A 17,142-nucleotide genomic window follows, 5' to 3' on the forward strand; every position below is an offset into this window, starting at 1 on the left:
CCTTCCTGTGACATCGGGTGGTGTAGGTGTCCTGGAGGGCAGGTAGTTTTCCCCCGGTGATGCGTTGTGCAGACCTCACTACCCTCTGGAGAGCCTTACGGTTGTGGGCGGAGCAGTTGCCGTACCAGGCGGTGATACAGCCCGACAGGATGCTCTCGATTGTGCATCTGTAGAAGTTTGTGAGTGCTTTTGGTGACAAGCCAAATTTCTTCAGCCTCCTGAGGTTGAAGAGGCGCTGCTGCGCCTTCTTCACGATGCTGTCTGTGTGGGTGGACCAATTCAGTTTGTCTGTGATGTGTACGCCGAGGAACTTAAAACTTACTACCCTCTCCACTAGGTTGAAATACAATGGTTTGTTATGGGGTGCCCAGTCCCCTAGCCCAGTTGTAATTCGAACCTTGTACTGGATTACAATAGTACATCAAAGTTGATTTTATAACAGCTTAAATCAGTGACTGCGCAGTTGTCCTTCTATAACAATTACTGTGTTGAATTGGACTATTGAGACTTCCTCCATGGTTTCCTCTAGGATTGTCCTCAACATGTTTAGAGTGTTCTGACTGTGCTATTTGTGCTGGCTGCTGCTACTGGTCCTATGCCTACAGCTTTTTCACACACGCTTTTCCATTAACAGAGGCAGGGGAGGGAACAGTAGTCAGCAATAATATTTGTGGTCCAGGCTTCGTGGGTCACTGGCTGCTGATAAGCAGGGGCAGAGCTGCTTACTGTCCCAGCCTGTGTTGTTGCAACATCACATTTTATACACCAGCTGTCCTCTGGCCTGGAGAAAGGGGTGGAGGGACGGTTATGACTGGGAAATGTATGAATGGAGGTTGTGTGTGTGTGCGCCTTCCCAAAAATGTGTGAGTGATTGAGAGGGACAGACATGTTTTGTAAATTAATACAGAGTTTAAAGATGTGTGAGGGTGTCAGATTAAGCAATGTGCAGTGTTAGAGGACCAGATAAAAGGGAGGCTCATTAACCTACCTCTCTTAAAGATTGGCTAATTATCACAGGACACTCCTTGTAATAACCAGTCTTTGTTGGCTGGTGATCACACAAATTAAGTTAAACACGAACAAGAAATAGATCACACTGTTCAGGATGATAACTTGACCTGCATTTAATGTCAACACGCCGACTGAGAAAGTAACAAATGTAACAAGTCCAAATGAAATAAAGTGCAAAACTACTAGGTGTCCCAAATAGAAAGGTAAAAAAAAAAGAAGACACACACACACACACACACACACACACACACACAAATGTACACTTAAACAATTCCGTATTTGTTCTGAATGTAAAATCTCCTAAAAGACAATCCCAGAAGACTTTGACTCATTGTCTCGACGAATCTCCCCCTCCTTCTTCTTTTCCGTCTTCTTTTCTCTCTTCTCCTTCTCTCCCACTCTGTCTTTCCTCAGGATCCTCAGTGGCCAGAGAGAGGGGTTGCGGTGGTGGTCATGCCGACTGGCCGTGTCACAGCAGGGGACACTCTTGTCTCCAGTGAGAAAGTACAGGAGAGCGTTCAGCCAGGCATTACAGGAGGCCAGTGGCCTAGTGACCTTGTAGCAGATAGAGATTGTCTTCATGGCATTGCATCCTCCCATCTGACCCCTCCTGAGGAGCAGGAATAGTGTCCGGGTAACGTGGAAGGGGAGGAAGCAGAGTGCGAACAGAAGAGTGATGGTGATGATGGTTTTGATGGATTTGCGGCGCCTGCGGATGTAATGGGAGTGCTGTGAGCTGGAGATGGAGATGGACGTTCTCTCCCTGCGCCCTTCTGACCCCCCACCACCTCCCTCCTCATCTCCCCCAACCTGGGAGCTGGATGGGGAATGCAGGGTCCTAAAGATGGTCCTGACTACCTGGGAGTAGCACCATGCGATGATGGTGAATGGGACGAAGAACCCCAGTAGGTGCAGGACGAGGCCGTACGGGACGTATTCTGCAAACTCATTATCAATAGCATCATCCCAACAGTTCACAAACACATTCGGCCCACCACCGACTACATCTCCACCCCCCTCCTCCTCAGATCCATTCCCCCGCTCTCCTGCCCTCCCTCCACCACCTCCTCCTCTCACCACATACCCCGTCTGGGCAAACCTAAAGATGGGACAAGTAAGCACGAACACCACCACCCACACCATGGCGCAGGTCCCCCTCACAGCCCCCCTGCTCTCCAGGGTGATGGTCCTCATGGGGTGGCAAATGCCCAGGTAGCGGTGGACGGAGATACAGGTGAGGAAGAAGATGGAGCAGTAGAGATTGAAGTAGAACAGGAAACGCACCAGGCGACACATGAAGTCTCCAAACACCCAGCGGTCTTGCAGCATGTAGCTGGCCACCAGGAAGGGCAGAGACAGGCCGTACATCAGGTCCGTGGTTGCCAGGTTCACCATGTAGATCAGAGACGTGGTCCAGCGGCGGGGGGCATTGCCGTGGCGACAGCCACCATAGCGACGGCAGGAGCGCACCAGAACAACGGAGTTAAGCGTCAGGCTGAAGAAGAAGGTGAGGGAGTAGCAGAGAGGGAGGAAGATGTACTTGTAGGACTCGTCAATACTGCAGGGGGAGGGGGAGAAAGAGGGGGATGGGGTGAAGGAAGAGAGGGTCTCTGTCACAGATGTGCTCTCTGTGGTGTTGGAGGCTTGGCTTATACTCATGGCTGACTGTGGTTGTTTTTCTCTCTTCTGCAGCGTCTCATGTTCCTTTTTCATCAAGCCTTCCTTGGGGCAAATTCTTCTGCTTGTCTAGTGTTCCTGTCATTTGCTCTCTCTCAGGTGTGGTTGTCTTCTAAACTGTTCTCTCCAGGTTTGCAGATAGTTTGAGGGAAGGAATGTTCTCTGCATAAGGGAGAAAACAAGTGCTTTAGTTTGGAAATACTCACTAGAAATGTTTTTAGCTGATTATGGACAATTCTCGGTCTATTGGCTCTTCAATCAGTAACACACTCTTCCGGAAACTCTCCATTCATCCATACTGCATTTCTGATCCACTTTGACCATGAGTACACTCAAGCCCATGTTTTGGAGTAGATTGATCCACTGTCCAAGAATGTGACATATTTTGAATGTTTATGCTAAGTATCAAGAATGGAAATGGGACCAATGACTGTGGGTTCTTCTTGTGTGTTGTTGTGCACAGTGTGTGTGTGTTTGTGTATTTGTATGTTTGTTTTCTTAAGAGGATGCACGTAAATGAATGCATTTTCAGTTGGAAAATGTTGTTTATGTGCTCAATGTTTACCTTCCTCATGTTTATCTTCCATGTTGGGAGTGTTTATCACACAGAACTCTCTCATGGCCTTCCAGTGGAAGATAATTGGTTGAAACTTGGTTTAGTTATTCCAGAAGCCTTCACATGTATCTCTTTCTAATAACAAGTTGATTGGAACATTTAAAGGAGCACATTACCTCTTGGTGCAGGGGGGGTGTGTATTTCATGGGAAGGTGCAGTGAAAACTGTCTTGGTCCCGATGGACCTCCTATGACCTTCGCTGGTGCTGTAAATAATTAATATCCATTCATTCAGACAGATATGCAGAACGGAAACCCAATACAAGCAACTGCAGGCGCTACTACTGCAATTTTTTTGCAACATTTTATTATCATCGCTTCAAATGACGTGTATTGAACATATTAACCATTTTGTAAAATCAAGAATGTGTGGAAATTGGGTATTTATACAATTTTAAATGTTTTATTACAGCAGTAAGGAAAATATTTTTTCATCATCCTCTGCATGTTTGTGGGGATGGTGTTGATATTTTCACTTTGTTGTAATAATTCACGTTATGTATATTTCATGTGTGTACAAAGCAATGCCTACAGCAGAGTATTATTATCTGTTAGGTTTAAAGTATAAATATAATATCTTACCTGGTTTTCTGGTGATATAGATGTATTGTCCTTTGTTTGTCACTTAAAAAAATACCAGCCTGTTTCTTCTCCTACTTTTGTCCCCGTACCCATTGAGCTCTTCAGTAAAACACTGCTAATATGTAACATTAACTTCCGCTTACCTTTAACACACTCATATATCTCTATTTTATTCCTCTCCTCCTCCTGCTCTCTCTATCTCTCCTCTGGTGCGGGTTAGTCATCCCTGACTCTGTTGCTCAATTATCCCTCCTCCCTCTGTTTTACTTTATCCTCGTCAATACCCTCCCTCTCCCTCTATTTTTGTCCTCTAAATCATTAGTGCTGAGCTAGTCAAGTGAAGGTACGCAATGGTACACACACACACTAATTTGCTTGCTCGTACGCATGTACACACACTATAGATTCAAACAAATAAATGAAAATCTTGTACTGACCAGCTGGCAGGTGTCTTCACTGACATTTTCAACATGATTGAGTTTGTAATACCAACATGTTTCAAGCAGACCACCATAGTCCATGTGCCCAAGAACACAAAGGCAACCTGCCTAAATGACTACAGACCCATATCACTCACGTCAGTAGCCATGAAGTGCTTTGAAAGGCTGGTAATGGCTCACATCAACACCATTATCCCAGAAACCCTAGAACCACTCCAATTTGCATACCGCCCAAACAGATAGACAGATGATGCAATCTCCATTGCACTCCACACTGCCCTTTCCCACCTGGACAAAAGGAATACTTATGTGAGAATGCTATTAATTGATTACAGCTCAGTGTTCAACACCATAGTACCCTCAAAGCTCATCACTAAGCTAAGGATCCTGGGACTAAATACCTCCATCTGCAACTGGATCCTGGACGTCCTGACGGGCCGCCCCTAGGTGGTGATGGTAGGTAGCAACACATCTGCCACGCTGATCCTCAACACTGGAGCCCCACAGGGGTGCGTGCTCAGTCCCCTCCTGTACTCCCTGTTCACCCACGACTGCATGGTCAGGCACGACGCCAAAACCATCATTAAGTTTGCAGATGACACAACAGTGGTAGGCCTGATCACCGACAACGACGAGACAGCCTATAGGGAGGAGGTCAGAGATCTGGCTGGGAGGTGCCAGAATAACAACCTATCCCTCAACGTAACCAAGACTAAGGAGATGATTGTGGACTACAGGAAAAGGAGGACAGAGCACGCCCCCATTCTCATCGACAGGGCTGTAGTTGAGCAGGTTGAGAGCTTCAAGTTCCTTGGTGTCCACATCAACAACAAACTAGAATGGTCCAAACACACCAAGACAGTTGTGAAGAGGGCACGACAAAGCCTATTTCCCCTCAGGAAACTAAAAAGATTTGGCAAGGGTCCTGAGATCCTCGAAAGGTTCTACAGCTGCAACATCAAGAGCATCCTGGTTGCATCACTGCCTGATACGGCAATTGCTCGGCCTCTGAACACAAGGCACTACAGAGGGTAGTGTGTACGGCCCAGTACATCACTGGGGCTAAGCTGCCTGCCACCCAGGACCTCTACACCAGGCAGTGTCAGAGGAGGGCCCTAAAAATTGTCAAAGACCCCAGCCACCCCAGTCATAGACTGTTCTCTCTACTACCGCATGGCAAGCGTTACCGGAGTGCCAAGTCTAGGACAAAAAGGCTTCTCAACAGTTTTTACCCCCAAGCCATAAGACTCCTGAACAGGTAATCAAATGGCTACCTGGACTATTTGCATTGTGTGCCCCCCCCAACCCCTCTTTTTACGCTGCTGCTACACTCTGTTTATCATATATGCATAGTCACTTTAACTATACATTCATGTACATACTACCTCAATTGGGCTGATCAACCAGTGCTCCCATACATTGGCTAACCGGGCTATCTGCATTGTGTCCCGCCACCCACCAGCCCCCCCTTTACGCTACTGCTACTCTCTGTTCATCATATATGCACAGTCACTTTATTAACCATATCTACATGTACATACTACCTCAATCAGCCTGACTAACCGGTGTCTGTATGTAGCCTCGCTACTGTATATAGCCTGTCTTTTTACTGTTGTTTTATTTATTTACTTACCTATTGTTCACCTAACAACTTTTTGCACTATTGGTTAGAGCCTGTAAGTAAGCATTTAACTGTAAGGTCTACCTACACCTGTTGAATTCGGCTCACGTGACAAATAAACTTTGATTTGAGCTAGCAGCATTACAGACACACACACACAGTGACAGCACACAACATGAAATAACTAAGGTTTAATGAATGCAAAATTATTTTTTAAAGTAAATACTGAAAAATACTTCAGAGACAAAAAAGTTAAATGTTACTTCAGGGCACTCATCCCCTTCCCATAGCTATGAATCTGCTATCACAGTTCATTCTTCCATCAACCTACAAATACACAAGATTGTGAAAGTACGACATATAATAATTGCTTGACAAGGCACAATAGGTCATATGGCCAGGAGGTTTACCTGACTATATAACTTGAACAGGAAAGAGGGGGTCAGTAACTAGAGCCTGGTGTTTGCTACTGGTGAGGTCACATGGTCAGGAAAATCTCTTTTACCTAGACATAATGAATGGAACAAGGAAATTCCACTCCAGAATGGCCCAATTTATTTTTAGAGTATCTCAAAATGTTCTGGCAATTCTCACATAAAAACTTAATTGAGAGGAAGGATGTTTAACATGCCTTATACATTTGTATCACAAACCATTTTTTTGAAAATCATGATGAATGTGGCCATTTTAGGCTCTTTTAGACCCTATAATCTGTGAACCGTACACGGTACAGCCATCTTGGTGTAATTATACTCCTTATAGTGTGCTTTAAAATATGGATTACGGCTGTATTCTGAAAAAAAAAATCCCATTAATTTATTCAACATTAAAAATATTATCAACATCTCAAAGGTACCCTTTTTGATTTAGCTTATTTTTAGACATCTTGTTTAGAACAATATACTCTTCAAACACATATTTCGAAGGTGGGCTCTGCTAATTTTGAAGAAATTATCAATTTAATACATAGAAATTAACATTGGGTTAAGGAAGGACCTATCACAGTTCCTTTTTAATCCATTTTTCCTTTCACTGTGTTGATGGTGCTCATAAAATTGTTTATAACTTTAAAAGTAGCAGAGAGCCCACTCTGGAACGTTGATGTACTTGTAGAGTATATTATTTAAGTCAATATTTCTAAAAAGGGCCTAAAATGACCACTATAATCATTTTCCAAAAAATGGTGTGTGTCACAAATGTAAAAAGCCTATCAAACATTCATCTTCCCAATGACGTTTCTATGTGATAATTGCCAGAACAATCTGAGATACAAAATTATTTTCGGGCTTTGCTCACATGGAATCACACAATAGCAGCTTTGTGGTTTCCTATGCTGATAGTAGTTATAGTTATGGACGCAAACCACCTAGGTATATCACAAGAGTCAACATACATGTCAATACCCAAAGGCTTATAGGCAATATAAGTGGACAATTCCCTTACATCAGCAACTATACAAGAGGATAATTCTCCTAAATTAGAAACAAATTAGCCTGAATATGTAACCCCTTAGCTTGTTAGCTTGTTTTACACAGGCTGTAAGTGTACAATTCCCTTACATTAATAAGTCAAGGATATTGCAATTTTTACACAATGAAACTTGTGGAAAAGCTGGTATCCCTCAGATATGTAAATGGTTTAAACTATGGCTGTGAAGATTCTCCGTCTGAAGAAATAATAAAAATATGATTTTTCTTACCACTGGCAATGGACTAGGATTCAGATATTAGAAATGTTTCAAACATCACAAATGGCTTAAACTCCTCTTTCTGATATGAAATCTTTTTTGTTAATTAAGTGCATGCATCAATCAAAATAGGTCCTAATACAGTACTCTCTCCACTAATGATGATAATTAAGATTATGCTGTTCGAGATCAGGGGGGATGATGAGGAGAAAGTTATCCATCAAATGTATTTATAAAGCCCTTTTTACATCAGTAGATGTAAGTAGATACAGACACCCTGCCTAAAACCCCAAATAGCAAGCAATGCAGATGTAGAAGCACGGTGGCCAGGAAAAACTCCATAGAAAGGCAGGAACATAGGAAGAAACATACAGAGGAACCAGGCTCTGAGGGGTGACCAGTCCCCTTTTGGCTGTGCCGGGTGGAGATTATAAGAGTACATGGCCATTTAAGGCCAGATTGTTCTTCAAGATGTTCAAACATTCATTGATGACCAGCACGGTCCAATAATAATCACAGTGATTGTAGAGGGTGCAACAGGTCAGTACCTCAGAAGTAAATGTCAGTTGGCTTTACATAGCTGAGCATCTGTACCATGCCTGTGTAATGTGGATTGCATTATGATGCCGGTCCAAGATGGTGCTCATTAGTGTTCATCAACATTTCTCCTTTTTATCGAAGAATCATATGTTAAGTAGGATATTATGGCAACACTTCTGACAGTCTCATAGTGGCATATCTTGGACAGCATCACTTTATCCACTGTTGAGCACAACGACTTCCTGTCCTGTGCACCTGTGGGTGAGGGTTATGTCAGATCCTGTACGTCCAGGAGCATGGCGTCCTGTTTGGTTCTCAGCTGGTCCCTTATCAACAGGTGACCCACCAACTCTGAGCTCAGGTCTGCAAGAATAGAATAGAATATTATTTTGCACAAAAACATATAGACCCTTAAACACAAAAACCGTACAGCAAGCACTCACCTGCCAGTTCATTTACTGACACATTATTACCATGTAATAACCACCTTTTTTCCCATGTAACGACTACGATTTCCATGTTATGATCATGATTTGCATGTTTTTATTTTATTTTTATCTAACCTTTATTTAACTAGGCAAGTCAGTTAAGAAGAAATTCTTATTTACAATGACGGCCTAGGAACAGTGGGTTAACTGCCTTGTTCAGGGGCAGAATGACAGATTTGTAATTTTTCAGCTCGGGGATTCAATCTAGCAACCTGTCGGTTACTGGTCCAACGCTCTAACCACTAGGCTACCTGCCGCCCCATGTAAAGACCATGATTACCATGCAATGACCGCCTACTGACCGTGTATGTCGTGGTTGAGTGAGGTCCTGAGGGAGTTGAGCTGCTGTATTGAGCAGGTCTGCAGGTCACAGCGTTCCAGATGCGTCCTCTTAGTGATCACACTACTGCAGGCAAGGTGCTGTGACACACAGGAATTATTTACACATACCAATCCTTACCTCTCTCCCACCACATGCCCACTGTTTCCCTCTATTTCTTCCAACCCTATTTCTTTCACTCCACAGTCCACACTTCTCCATTCTTCTCACCTCCTCTTTCTGTTCAGCTAACAGCTTGTTTTTGAGCGCACTCAGCGCGGCCCTCACTTCCAACTTCAGGCCAGAGGGGTGGTAACCATAGCTACCTGGTCCTATAGAACCCTGACAAACAGGAAACAAAACAAACGCATGGCATGGGTACATATGCATATCTTCATATTTGGCCCTAGAGTGCCGCAATGTGTGTAGGTTTTTGTCCCCGTTTTGGGCTATACTATAAAACAGGAGGGACTCGCTCACTTCTTTGACAGCCCCCTCCTCATCCTCACTCTCACTGTTGTTGATGTAGCATAACTGTAGATTTTTTTGGTTGTGGAATCTAAAATAAGAAAATAAAAAGCATGAACAGTTAAAAGAGAGAACATAAATTATATGGTTTCAGAGAATAAAGAATGAAGTTGAGAATGAGATTGACTGTTTTTGACTTTTGTTACCTAGACGAGACGACCGTGACTCGACATCTTCCGTAGTCCTCCTCATCCTCCCATTCATCTTTCCTCCACAGCCCACCCTGCCTCTCTTCCGCCCAGCCCCCTGACACACTCCCCTGTTCCGACCCACTCGTACTCTGAAAGAGAGGAACAGAGGGAGGGATCAGGGATGGAGGGATGACATGGGAGGAGGGAAGAGGTGAGATGTGTGGTAGCGGGGGAGTTGAGAGTGTAAGCAATAGGTGTCATTAAACCCATCATCGCAGTCTTTTTCAATGCCGGTGGATATTATTAACATGTATAAAGCAAAGAGAGTAGGATTAAGTTGCCCCTAAATGCCGATGGGCACTCTGACTATTTGCATTGACCCCCCTTTTTAATTTTTCAATTACATTCTTGCACTGGCTCTATGCACTCACTAGACTCTCACACATACTACACTGACACTCCAACTACACTCCAACACACACACTTCACATACAGTGGGGCAAAAAAGTATTTAGTCAGCCACCAATTGTGTATGTTCTCTCACTTAAAAAGATGAGAGAGGCCTGTAATTTTCATCATAGGTACACTTCAACTATAACAGACAAAATGAGAAAAAAAAATCCAGAAAATCACATTGTAGGATTTTTTATGAATTTATTTGCAAATAATGGTGGAAAATAAGTATTTGGTCAATAACAAAAGTTTATCTCAATACTTTGTTATATACCCTTTGTTGGCAATGACAGAGGTCAAACGTTTTCTGTAAGTCTTCACAAGACTCCATGCAGATCTCCTCTAGAGCAGTGATGTTTTGGGGCTGTTGCTGGGCAACACGGACTTTCAACTCCCTCCAAAGATTTTCTATGGGGTTGAGATCTGGAGACTGGCTAGGCCACTCCAGGACCTTGAAATGCTTCTTACGAAGCCATTCCTTCGTTGCGCGGGCGGTGTGTTTGGGATCATTGTCATGCTGAAAGACCCAGCCACGTTTCATCTTCAATGCCCTTGCTGATGGAAGGAGGTTTTCACTCAAAATCTCACAATACATGGCCCCGTTCATTCTTTCCTTTACACGGATCAGTCGTCCTGGTCCCTTTGCAGAAAAACAGCCCCAAAGCATGATGTTTCCACCCCCATGCTTCACAGTAGGTATGGTGTTCTTTGGATGCAACTCAGCATTCTTTGTCCTCCAAACACGACGAGTTGAGTTTTTACCAAAAAGTTATATTTTGGTTTCATCTGACCATATGACATTCTCCCAATCTTCTTCTGGATCATCCAAATGCTCTCTACCAAACTTCAGACGTGCCTGGACATGTACTGGCTTAAGCAGGGGGACACGTCTGGCACTGCAGGATTTGAGTCCGTGGCGGCGTAGTGTGTTACTGATGGTAGGCTTTGTTACTTTGGTCGCAGCTCTCTGCAGGTCATTCACTAGGTCCCCCCGTGTGGTTCTGGGATTTTTGCTCACCGTTCTTGTGATAATTTTGACCCCACGGTGGTCTTGTATGTCTTCCATTTCCTAATAATTGTTCCCACAGTTGATTTCTTCAAACCAAGCTGCTTACCTATTGCAGATTCAGTCTTCCCAGCCTGGTGCAGGTCTACAATTTTGTTTCTGGTGTCCTTTGATAGCTCTTTGGTCTTGGCCATAGTGGAGTTTGTAGTGTGACTGCTTGAGGTTGTGGACAGGTGTCTTTTATACTGATAACAAGTTCAAACAGGTGCCATTAATACAGATAACGAGTGGAGGACAGAGGAGCCTCTTAAAGAAGAAGTTACAGGTGTGTGAGAGCCAGAAATCGTGTTTGTTTGTAGGTGACCAAATACTTATTCTCCACCATAATTTGCTAATAAATTCATTAAAAATCCTACAATGTGATTTTCTGGATTTTTTCCCTCATTTTGTCTGTCATTGTTGAAGTGTACCTATGATGAAAATTACAGGCCTCTCTCATCTTTTTAAGTGGGAGAACTTGCACAATTGGTGGCTGACTAAATACTTTTTTGCCCCACTGTACACTGCTGCTACTCTGTTTGTTATCCATCCTGATTTCCTAGTCACTTTTACCCCTACCTACATGTAATATTACCTCACATCCCTGCACATTGACACGATACTGGTACTCCTTGCATACAGTATAGCCTCGTTATTGTGTTACTATTTCCTTTTTTTATCCTTATTTGACCATTGTATTTGTTTGTCTTACTTTTTAACTCATTTTTTGGGGAATGGCTCATAAATAAGCATTTCACGGTAAAGTCTCATCTGATGTATTTGGCCGCATGTGGCAAATACAATTTCATTTAATCTATGGTCAGTGTTGTGTTGTTCCTGATAATTATTAAGGTCAGGGTTTGGAGCGGGTAAGCTGATCTCAGAACTGTCACAACATCTTCACACTCCCTTCATGCCCGCTGACCTTTGCCCTTTCTCTCCTCTCCTCTTCCTGTTTCTCCAGTTCAGCGATCCTCAGGCTCAGGTCTTCCCAGTGCATGATGGGTAGGTCCTGGTCGTCCTCGGAGGACTCTCCATTCTGACAAAGTCGCCCTGCCCCTTCCCCAGCAAACGGCTGTGTCTCATCACTCTCCTTCTCCTCTGCTGTCTCCTTCTCCGTCTCTCCCTCCATCCTTCACCCTGTTGTGGTGGGCAGATGCCAGAGAAAGGGAGGCCAAGGAAGAAGATTTGATTCATTTTAATTTGGTATAAAGTGATTCACGGTGGGTTGTCTCTGATAAATAATTAAGTTTGTTTATCAATTAGCAGCTGCCAACACCATTATACACTGTGCACAATCTTACAATATGATACCAGGATACTCAGGGGAAAAAACCAACAAGTATTGCTTAGAGACGTTGGGAAACACTTGGCCTGAACTGTAGGAGAGACTAGTCTATTTCCTAATAGTGAATTGTTTACCTTTCCCATCAACTGAACTAAGATTACATGCACTAGACTACACCCAAAATTCCCACTCTGTTTTAAAAGCTGGAAGTAAATAATTTTCAGACTCGCTATGTCTGACTGTAGAACGATTGCGCTCAGATTTCTTGCCATGAATGTGCTGGAAGGCGCGCACGACACGAATACAAAGTAACTCTTCTCCATTGATATTTAACTCACACACACACACACATCGTTGAAGACTTGTTGTTTACAAGTTGAACATTGAAAGGGGCGGGTGGCAAGCAGATACTTTGATTTACCTATTCCAGACCGTGGTGCAGTTTTCCTATTCCCAACATCGCGGTCTCCTTCTCTTGTTTGTGTCTTTTAAAATTTGATAACGTACGGTTTCCCAGTGGTGTATCGTTTTAATAGCCCACAATAATCTATTAACTTGATTAAACTCTTCCTTGAAGTTAAGGAAACACCCTGCCTGCCTGCCTGCCTGTCTTTCTCCCGTACCCCTTCCCTTTCCTCCCGCCCCCTCTTTCCTCTGAGACGTTCCCACAGATTTTTAACCTCTACCTTCTGCAGCAGGGGAAATACGACCGCTTCCTACATCCAATGCGCCACCAGTTGAGCCCTCGGTGCATATCCCGTTTAATTATTGTTGTGTCGGGTTCCTGTAAGGGTTGACATGACATGCAATATCCATTTAAGATTAAAACGAGCGGGTGTGATCTGACTCTGGTCCTACATTTCGATCGGGAAACAATGTAAAGGAGAGTTCTAAGAAAGGGTTAGAATATACTCTTAGGTGTCCAATTTCACAATTTTTGGAGATGACGATTCAAACCAGATGGGAACACCCGGTGGGAAACAGAAAGTCACGAGGATTGCTTTTAGTGACAGTCAAATGCATTATAGCATTTGGCGAAAAAACGTAAACATCTCAATTGTTTTTCAAATAATGTCATTCTTTATAAGGGACATGTAAAAAATATTAAAATAGTAATTTAATAAAAAGTGGACAATTTGGTTCTATTATTTTCTTGTAATTTTTTATTTCCGTGAAGCTGGGCACTTTTGACATTGGAAACACATTTTGTAAAGTTAATTAAGGATTATATTGAAATACCATATTAATTTTTTTTTTTAATATTGATTAATGTGACAATAAGATATTACATGTTTTCTATTTACAATAAGTGAAAGAAACTAAGTCGGTGCATTTGTTATAGACTACTAACATGACTTTATCTAGGATTGTGGATGAAAATGTATATATTACTTACATTTACAATACATAATGTCAAGGTAACATTTCAGGAGAGAAGACCTATGTCATTGTGTCCATTTATCCAAAGCTTTCAAGCAGGGGCGCAACTTTGGTTTTAGAAGTGGGAGGGATATTATTATTATTATATATTTTTAAATCTAGCCAGATAAACACTCCAAACAGCCAACTCGACCGCTTGGAGGCGTCCGCATGGACCTAAAGTATACCGTTGCCTCGTTTTGTATCACATTCCAATTATAAAACTGGGGGGTGACAAAAATGAAATTTCAGTAATTTCCTATTTTCTACTCCCCTCTCCCAACCTGGTCTAAGAGCATTTCATATTATTGTGTATTCTGTACGTAAATCCGTCCCACTCCATTTGTATGATATGTTGCGTTTCGTATGGTATGTATTAATTTGTGAATGTCCATCACCCATTTCGTATTTTATGATACAAATTAAAATTTGTATTATATGTTACGAATTTGCTAAAAGTACAATATATTACAAATTTGCAAAACGTACAATGTTACGAATTTGCTAAACTATAAATATATTACGAATTTGCAAACTGAACAATATTTTATGAATTCTAGCTAGGTGGCTAACGTTAGCTAGCTGGCTAATATTAGCTAGGCGTTAGGGGTTAAGTTTAGGAGTTAGTTTAAAGGGTTAGGGGAAGGCTTAGCTAAAAGGGTTAAGGTTATGGTTAGCTAACATGCTAAGTAGTTGTAAAGTAGTTAAAAAGTAGTAAGTATACTGTACAAAAATATAACCACAACATGTAAATTGTTGGTCCATGTTTCATGAGCTGAATAAAATATCCCATACATTTTCCATATGCACAAAAAGCGTATTTCTCTCAAATTTTGTGAACAAATTAGTTTACACTTCATAAGGGAAGGGAATCAGTCATTTTAAATGAATTCCTTAGGCCCTAATCTATGTGTATGGATTTCACGTGACTGGGAATACAGATATGCATCTGTTGGTAACTTAATTTATTTAAAAAAGGTAGGGCCGTGGATCAGAAAACCAGTCAGTATCTGGTGTGACCACCATTTGCTTCATGCAGCATGACACATCTCCTTCGCATAGAGTTGACCATGCTGTAGATTGTGGCCTGTGGAATGTTGTCCCACTCCTCTTCAAAGGCTGTGTGAAGTTGCTGGACATTGGCAGGAACTGGAACATACTGTCGTACATGTCGATCCCGCACATTCCAAACATGCTCAATGGGTGACATTTCTCATTTGCCAAGATATTCCATCCACCTGGCAGATGTGGCATATCAAGCAGAGAGCATGATCATTACACATGTGGACCTTGTGTTGGGGACAATAAAAGGCCACTCTAAGAGCTGCAGTTTTGTTGTTACACAACACAATGTCACAGATGTCTAAAGTTGTTACACAAGGCCATTTTAGAGAGTTTGGCAGTATGTCCAATCAGCCTCACAACCGCAGATCACGTTACTACACCAGCTCAGGACCTCCACATTTCGGCTTCTTCACCTGCATGATCATCTGAGACCAGCCACCTGGACAGCTGATGAAACTGTGGGTTTGCACAACCAAATAATTTCTGCACAAACTGTCAGGAACCGTCTCAGGGAAGCTCATCTGCGTGTTCGTCGTCCTCACCAGAGTCTTGACCTGACTACAGTTCGGCATGGTAACCAACTTCAGTGGGCAAATGCTCATCTTCGATGGCCACTGGCACACTGGAGAAGTGTACTCGTCACGGATGAATCCCGGTTTCAACTGTACAGGCCAGATAGCATGTCCATCGTGTGGGCGAGCAGTTTGCTGATGTCATATGGTGGTCACACCAGATACTGACTGGTTTTCTAATCCACGCCCCTACCATTTTTCTAAGGCTTCTGTGACCAACAGATGCATATCTGTATTCCCAGTCATGTGACCTCCATAGATTAGGGCCTAATGAATTTATTTAAATTGACTGATTTTCTTGCATGTTGGGTTTATAACTTTGTTCAGTGTAGTTGAAAAGTTGCTAATTAGCTAAAATTGTCTGTGATGAGATTTGAACTCGCAACCTTTGGGTTGCTAGACATTTGCGTTATACGCCCACCCATTTGAGTTTTGTTTTTGTCTTAAGTAACCATCTGTCTTATGTAACCATACCAAACATTACATATCATACTAGTGTCACTGTTCTGAATTTACCCATTTACTATGTTACATCTAGTCTATGAGACCAAGCTGCCTCTCCTCCTCATTCACCAGCCTGTAGTTCCTGTTGCTCCCACTGGGTGTCACTAATGAGTCGATAGTTTAGCTGCCTGTAGTTCTGTGGGTGAACATGTCTCTGCCTCCATACCTCCTCATACAGGCTCTGCGTGACAGGGGGCAGAGGGGGAAACCTCCCAGTCTGAGCAAAGGTCTGGGCACTGGTCCTTGTCCATCTTCAGCATATGTTTGAGCTGCACCCCCCTCTCCGCCTTCCTCTTCATCTCTCTCTGGTCCTCCTCTTGCATCTCAGCCCGTGACCGCAGGGCCATGGAGCCCTCCGTCACTGCAAGGGCAAACTGAAGAGAGAGAGGGGTAGTGAATGAGAGATGGTGAGGGAGAGGTGGGATAGCCAGACATTTTGTTCAACAAAAAATAAGATTATCAACAACATCAAAAATCCAGCCTCCTTCCTCACCTGGCAGTGAAAGTGGGGGAAGGGGTAAATAATTTTGCAGATGCCTATGATGAAGAGTGATGGGAAGGCTGGAGGCATCAGGAACCTGTAGAGTGGGTTACCAGGTGCTCCTGGATCTCCAGGCCCAGCTGGGCTGGCTCCAGGAAGGGGTAGCTGAAGTTGTAGCCCGTACTGAGCAGCAGGACCTGGGCCTGGATAATGGACCCATCCCGGAACTGCAGAGACCCACCCTCCTGGACCTCCACCACAGCCTGGTAGACCCAATAGGGCAGAGGGAAGGGCAGGGACTCAGAGTCACCTGGGCATTAGATCAACCCAGTTCTAGTGAGATGTCCAGTCCTGATGTCCTGAGGGGCGGCAGGGTAGCCTAGTGGTTAGAGCGTTGGACTAGTAACCGGAAGGTTGCAAGTTCGAATCCCCGAGCTGACCCTGAACAGGCAGTTCACTGTTCCTAGGCTGTCATTGAAAATAAGAATTCAGTCTTAACTGACTTGCCTAGTTAAATAAAGGTTAACATTTTTTTTTTTTAAAAGGTGCCAGCACCCAGCACCACCACCGACTGACCTGAGATAGGCCCTGTGTGGCGGTATGAGTGACTGTAGATCACTTTGCCAATATATAGAGACAGGGGGATGAGAGAGAGGGATATAAAGAGAGATGGCAT

The 17,142-nt window shown here is 43.3% G+C and overlaps 2 protein-coding genes and 1 pseudogene across 3 annotated transcripts; all 3 read right to left on the bottom strand.

Annotated features, from left to right (window-relative positions):
• Window positions 1–1,311: 1,311 nt before the first annotated feature.
• On the bottom strand, window positions 1,312–2,724 carry LOC139421988 (P2Y purinoceptor 3). The gene has a single exon (XM_071173129.1). The coding sequence runs from the start codon at window positions 2,722–2,724 to the stop codon at window positions 1,312–1,314; it is 1,413 nt and encodes a 470-aa protein (XP_071029230.1).
• Window positions 2,725–6,118: 3,394 nt separating this feature from the next.
• Window positions 6,119–13,080, bottom strand: LOC139423059 (schwannomin-interacting protein 1-like). Of its 2 annotated transcripts, XM_071174667.1 has the most exons (7): window positions 12,847–13,080; window positions 12,063–12,277; window positions 9,655–9,788; window positions 9,461–9,539; window positions 9,212–9,322; window positions 8,964–9,081; window positions 6,119–8,536 (listed from the first exon to the last, which is right to left on the bottom strand). In XM_071174667.1, the coding sequence occupies exons 2-7, from the start codon at window positions 12,267–12,269 to the stop codon at window positions 8,442–8,444; spliced, it is 744 nt and encodes a 247-aa protein (XP_071030768.1). In that variant the 5' UTR covers window positions 12,270–12,277; window positions 12,847–13,080; the 3' UTR covers window positions 6,119–8,441. The 2 variants fall into 2 exon arrangements, with proteins under 2 accessions (XP_071030768.1, XP_071030769.1); XM_071174668.1 differs by lacking the exon at window positions 12,847–13,080 and having other exon boundaries at window positions 6,123–8,536; window positions 12,063–12,448.
• Window positions 13,081–15,666: 2,586 nt separating this feature from the next.
• Window positions 15,667–17,142, bottom strand: LOC139422447 (uncharacterized; annotated as a pseudogene).

This window comes from Oncorhynchus clarkii, chromosome 12 (assembly GCF_045791955.1).
Source record: "Oncorhynchus clarkii lewisi isolate Uvic-CL-2024 chromosome 12, UVic_Ocla_1.0, whole genome shotgun sequence".
Classification (NCBI taxonomy): Eukaryota; Metazoa; Chordata; class Actinopteri; order Salmoniformes; family Salmonidae; genus Oncorhynchus; species Oncorhynchus clarkii.

Coding starts and splice junctions, on each gene's coding strand:
- LOC139421988 (XM_071173129.1), bottom strand. CDS start 2,724: ATGAAAAAGGAACATGAGACGCTGCAGAAGAGAGAAAAACAACCACAG.
- LOC139423059 (XM_071174667.1), bottom strand. CDS start 12,269: ATGGAGGGAGAGACGGAGAAGGAGACAGCAGAGGAGAAGGAGAGTGAT. Junction 9,323..9,460: donor AGGAGGGGGCTGTCAAAGAA/GTGAGCGAGTCC, acceptor CCTGTTTGTCAG/GGTTCTATAGGACCAGGTAG. Junction 9,082..9,211: donor TAGCTGAACAGAAAGAGGAG/GTGAGAAGAATG, acceptor TGTGTGTCACAG/CACCTTGCCTGCAGTAGTGT.